The sequence below is a fragment of the Nicotiana tomentosiformis genome, chromosome 7 (genome assembly GCF_000390325.3).
Source record: "Nicotiana tomentosiformis chromosome 7, ASM39032v3, whole genome shotgun sequence".
Classification (NCBI taxonomy): Eukaryota; Viridiplantae; Streptophyta; class Magnoliopsida; order Solanales; family Solanaceae; genus Nicotiana; species Nicotiana tomentosiformis.
The window spans coordinates 84,351,374-84,357,778 of NC_090818.1; the positions used below are offsets into that span (position 1 = coordinate 84,351,374).

General features: G+C 43.0%; 1 protein-coding gene across 1 annotated transcript; it reads right to left on the reverse strand.

Annotated features, from left to right (window-relative positions):
* Positions 1-4,023: 4,023 nt before the first annotated feature.
* On the reverse strand, positions 4,024-4,500 carry LOC138895922 (uncharacterized). The gene has a single exon (XM_070180680.1). The coding sequence runs from the start codon at positions 4,498-4,500 to the stop codon at positions 4,024-4,026; it is 477 nt and encodes a 158-aa protein (XP_070036781.1).
* Positions 4,501-6,405: the final 1,905 nt, after the last annotated feature.

Consider the following 6,405-nt stretch of genomic DNA (forward strand, 5'->3'; position numbering starts at 1 on the left):
TCAATGAGTACACGAGCAATACTGAATAACAAGATACAAGCAAATCCTCTAATACAACAGCCTGAACAGTAGAACAGTTAAGATAGAAATAACTGAAAGAGAACTTCAAGGACTACAGACGACATGACAGCTACCTCGTAGTCTCCCAAAAACTAATAGCAACTCAACTCTGGAAATTGCCTCGACCGGATGTACCTGGATATACACACGAAGTACAAAGTGTAGTATGAGTACAACCAACCTCATGTACTCAATAAGTAACAACACTAGCCTTGGGTTGAAAGAAGTGACGAGCTCAGAAAAAATAGACAGATGCAGTATCAATAACCAGTAACAATTAAGAATATAAAGGGAAACAATAGAAACAGGTAGCTCGATGATACTATGTCCAGCTTGTTTATATTTCAGAAATTTAGGCATACTTTCAAGTATAACAGTTAAGCCCAACACGTATAAAGAATCTCATTTATCAGTTAGCATGAAAAAGGTATATCTCTATGCATACATGACAATTATACAAGTCAAATAAACAATATCACAGTAGCTCCATCAAAATATTCACACTTAGCACTGACGGGTGCCTGACATATCTGCCCATCATCAAGCACGTACATAAAATACTGTGCATGCGCTCATTGTTGGCATGTAAGACTCCGCAGGGGCGGATCCTGCCCAAGCGCTAATCATAATCATATATCCCAATAATGAGGTGTGGTGCACGCGTCACCTCAAAACAATAACACTTAGCCCAATATGGGCTTGGCGTACGCCTCACCTCAAAATCAATACCAAATCGGCCATATGGTCCAACTCCGTCATTTACCGTTTAAGTCTCAAATACACATCTTACAATATTCAGTTTAACAGTGTTGCACATAGGAGGCATCAACAACATGTGAGGAATCAAATACAAAGTACCGAGACAGAGATATCATATACAAATATAGCATTATGAATGAGAATATGTGTACAAATAAGGCAAATACTTTAGAAACAGCAAGAATAGCCCTATCAAGTCTCAAACAAATAACACATAGCCTAGACATGAATGACAGTTCAAATGACCGAACAAGTAGGGAAAACACGGGTATAGTAAAGTATGATAGAAAAATAATTTTCGGTAATAGTCTAAAAGCCACCTCAAATCAGGAACACACCGGTGCACGTACACACACCCGTCACCTCGGCGTACGTCACCCCAATACCTTTCATATAACATATTTTTCAGGGTTGAATACCCTCACTTCCAAATTTAGATATGTTACTTACCTCAAAACGCACAACTCAATACTCCAACAAGCCTTTGCCTCGCGAATCGGCTTCCAATAGACCCGAATCTAGTCAAAGCAACTTAATACCATCAATAATAGCCATAAAAAATAATCCCAAATGATAAAAGTAAAGTCTTGAATCAAGTATGCAAAGTCAACCCAAAAAGTCAACCCCGTTCCCGCACACCGAAATCCGAAAAAATTTATAAATTCAGAACACTCATTTAATTACGAGTCCAACCATACTCATTTCATCCAATTCCATCCACAAATCGACCTCCAAACTACCAAATCTCAGTCTCAAATCACATGGTTTAAAATCCCCCAAATTTCACTTTAAATTCACATAAACTAGGTGTAATAATCAACGGGTAACCAATATTTATCAACAAGAGTGATTAAACTTCACTTACCTCTTCAATTGTAGAAAACAATCATCTCGAAAATCACCCTTAGCCGAGCTCCACAAGTCCAAAATGAAGAAAATGACTCAAACCCTCGTTTTAAAAGTCCGCCCAGCAATTCTCGCACTTACGGTCACTTAACCGCACCTGCGGCCCCGCTTCTGCAGAAAGGTGGCCGCATCTGCGGCTTCGTCCAAAACCCGCCCTTTCGCTTTTGCGGAACTCCAATCGCATCTGTGAGTCCGCTTCTACAGACACGGTTCGCATCTGCGGTCCCAAGCCTTCTAGCAACTTCCACTTTTACGGTCTCCATTGCGCTTCTGCGCATGCGCACCTGTGTCCAGTTATCCGCATCTACGGAATTCTTTGCCCCAGACCAAACTTTGCTTCTGCGCTCAGCTTCCCGTACCTGCGGGTTCACAGGTGTGGAAATCCCTCACATCTGTGCCGCACCCCAACTCCGGTCAATTCCGCTCCTGTGATTCCATGGCCGCTTCTGCGACGTCGCACCTACGGCAAATCCCTTGCAGGTGCGATTGCACCAGAACTGAAACCATCAGCCATTCCTCAAGTCCAAACATGAATCCGTCTTCAAGCCGAATCACACCCGAGGCCCCCGGGACCCTATCCAAACATACTAATAAGTCCTAAAACACATTACACACTTACTCGAAGTCTCAAATCACATCAAACAACATCAAAATCATGGATCGCAACCCAAGTCAAGCCTAATAAAATTAATGAACTTTCAACTTCTAAAACTAATGCCGAACACTACCAAATCAACTCCGAATGACCTTAAATATTTCACACTAGTCCCAAATGACACAACGGACCTATTCCAACTCGCGAAATAAAATTCGAACCCGATATCAATAAAGTCAACTATCGGTCATACCTCTCAACCTTCCAAACCTTCAACTTTCCAACCTTTTCCAAATCAAGCCAAAATAACCTACGGACCTCCAAATCCAAATCTGGATATACGCCTAAGTCCAAAATTACCATACGGAGTTATCGGAATCATCAAAACTACATTCTGGAATCGTTTACACAAAAGTCAAACTCTGATCAACTTTTCCAACTTAAGCTTCTAACCTTGGGACTAAGTGTCCCAATTTACTCTGAAACATCCCCGAAACCAAAACAACCACCCCGGAAAGTCACATAACCACAAATAAACATAGAATAGGAATAAATAGGGAAACGGGGCTATAATACAAAAAATGACCGACCGGGTCATTACATTCTCCCCATCTTAAACAAATATTTGTCCTTGCACGAGTCTAGAATCATACCTAGAGTCTCAAATAGGTGTGGATATCTGCTCCGCATCTCCTGCTCAGTCTCTCAAGTAGCCTCCTCAACTGACTGACCTCTCCACTGAACCTTTACCAAAGCTATATTCTTCGATCTCAACTTCTGAACCTGCCGACCCAAAATAGCCATCGGCTCCACATCATAAGTCAAATCCCCATCTAACTGAACCGTGCTGAAGTCCAAAACATGTGACGGATCACCATAATACTTCTGGAGCACAGAAACATGAAACACTGGGTGGACACCCGATAGACTAGGTGGCAAGGCAGGTATGTAGGCCACCTCTCCAATCCTCTCAAGCACCTAAAAAGGGACAATATACCGAGGGTTCAACTTGCCCTTCTTCCCAAACCTCATCACACCCTTCATGGGCAAAACTCTGAGCAAAACCTTTTCACCTACCATATATGCAATATCACGAACCTTCCTATCAGCATAACTCTTCTGCCTAGACTGTGCTGTGCGGAGCCGCTCCTGGATCAACTGCACCTTCTCTAAGGCATCATAGACCAAATTAGTGCCCAATAACCTAGCCTCTCTAGGCTCAAACCAACCAACTGGAGTACGACATTGCCTCCCATATAAGACCTCATAAGGATCCATCTAGATACTCGACTGAAAGCTGTTGTTGTAAGCGAACTCTGCTAACGGAAGAAACTGATCCCATGAACCTTCGAAATCCATAGCACAAGCACATAAGATATCCTTCAAGATCTGAATAGTGCGCTCGGACTCGGACTGCCTGCCCGTGTGAGGATGGAATTCTGTACTCAACTCAACCCATGTTCCCAACTCTCACCACACTACTCTCCAAAACTGCGTGCCTCGGTCAGAAATGATAGAAATGGACACGCCATGCAAGCGGATAATCTCACAGTTGTAATCTGAGCCAACCGCTATGAAGAATAAGAAGTCACCACCAGAATAAAGATTGTGGACTTAGTTAACCGGTCTGCAATAACCCGGACTGCATCATATTTCTTCAAGGTCCGTGGCAAGCCTACCACAAAATCTATAGTGATGCACTCTCACTTCCACTCCAGTATCTCCAATCTCTGAGTCAACCCTCCCAATTTCTGATGCTGATACTTCACCTGTTGACAATTCAAACACCGAGAGAAATAAGCAACAATATCTTTCTTCATTCTCCGCCACCAATAGTGATGTTTCAAGTCACGGCACATCTTCGTGGCACCTGGGTTAATGGAATAGCGCGATCTGTGAGCCTCCTCAAGGATCAAATCTCTCAACCTATCAACATTTGGAGCAAAAATCCGGCCTTTAAGATGCATAACACCATCATCACCAATCACAACCGCCTTAGAACCACCCCATTGAATCGTTTTCTTCAACAGCAATAAGTGAGGATCATCAAAATAATGAGCCTTGATACGCTCCAACAATGATGACTGAGCCACATCACAAGCAAGAACCTGGCTGGGCTCCAAGACATCCAATCTCACAAACTGATTGACCAGAGCTTGAACATCCATGGCTAGTGGCATGTCTGTTACCGGTAAATATGCTAGGCTGCCTATACTCTCATCCTTCCTACTCAATGCATCGGCCACTACATTGGCCTTCCCCGGATGATACAATATAGAGATATCATAGTCTTTCAGCAACTCTAATCATCTCCGCTGCCGAAATTAAGGTCCTTCTGCTTGAACAGGGGGTAGAGACTCCGATGGTCGGTATAGACCTTACATGGAATGCCGTACAGATAGTGCCTCCAGATCTTCAATACGTGAACAATGGCATCCAGCTCTAATTCATGTATAAGGTAATTCTTCTCATGAACATTCAACTAACGAGATGCGTAGCTATCATCCTACCATCCTACATCAACACCGCGCTAAGCCCAATATGCGATGCATCATAATACACGGTGTAAGATCCCAAACTAGTAGGAAACACTAACACTAGGGCTGTAGTCAAAGTACAACAATGGATGAAAATACCTCCACAAAATAGTGATAATAACCTACCAAACCCAAGAAGCTTCGAATCTCTGTAGCTGAAGACAGTCTAGGACAACTTTGAACATGCTCAATCTTCTTCGGATCCACCTTGATCCCCTCACTAGACACCATGTAGACAAAGAACGCCACTGAATCAAGCTAAAACTCACACTTGAAGAATTTAACATATAGCTTCTTCACCCTTCAAGTCTGGTGTACGACCCTCAGATGTCGCTCATGATCCTCTTAGCTGCGTGAGTACACCAATATATCATCAATGAATACTATGACAAAAGAATCAAGATATGGATGGAACACACTGTTCATAAAGTGCATAAAGGCGACTAGGGCATTGGTCAGCCCAAATGACATCACCACAAACTCACAGTGACCATAGAAGGTCCTGAAAGCCGTCTTCTAAATATCTGAATCCCAAATCTTCAAATGATGATACCCAGACCTCAAATCAATCTTCAAGAACACTCTAGCAGCCTTAAGCTGATCAAACAAGTCATCAATACGCGGTAGTGGGTACCTGTTCTTGATAGTGACCTTATTCAATTGCCTGTAATCAATACACATCCTCATAGTACTATTTTTCTCCTTATTCACAAATAGAACCGATGCACCCTAAGGTGACACACTAGGAGTGATGAAGCCCTTATCATGTAATTCCTGCAATTGTTCCTTTAACTCCTTCAACTCAATAAGTACCATGCGATACGGTGAAATAGAGATGGGCTGAGTACCCGGAACCAAGTCAATACCAAAATCAATGTCCTTGTTGGGTGGCATGCTCAGCAGGTCTGCTGAAAATACATCTGGGAAATCTCTCACTACCGGAACTGACTCAATGGTAGGAGTATTAAGACTAACATCCCTCACGAAGGCCAAATATGCCAAACATACCTTCTCAACTATCCTTTAAGCCTTCAACTGTGATATCACTCTACTAGGAACATATTCCAGGGAGTCTCTCCACTCCAACCTCGGTACCCCGGCATCGCCAACGTCACAGTCTTTGGGTGACAATCGAGAATAGCGTGACATGGTGACAACCAATCCATGCCCAATAAAACATCAAAATCAACCATGCTAAGCAGCAAGTGATCAACCCTGGTCTCATATCCCCCAGTAGTCACCACACATGATTGATATTTGCGGTCCATAATCATAGAATCACCCACCAGCGTAGATACATGAATAAGCATAACTTAAGAATCATGGGTCATATTCAAATAAAGTATGACAACACATATGAATAAGTGGAACCATGATCAAATAATACTGAAGCATCCCTGTGGCATACTGAAATAATATATGTGATCACAGCGTCGGAAGCAACTGCCTCTGGCCTAGCGGGAAAAGCATAGCATCGAGCCTGACCACCACCTGTCTGACTTCCCCCTCTGAGGCGACCTTAACCCATCAACCTTCAACTCGAGCTGG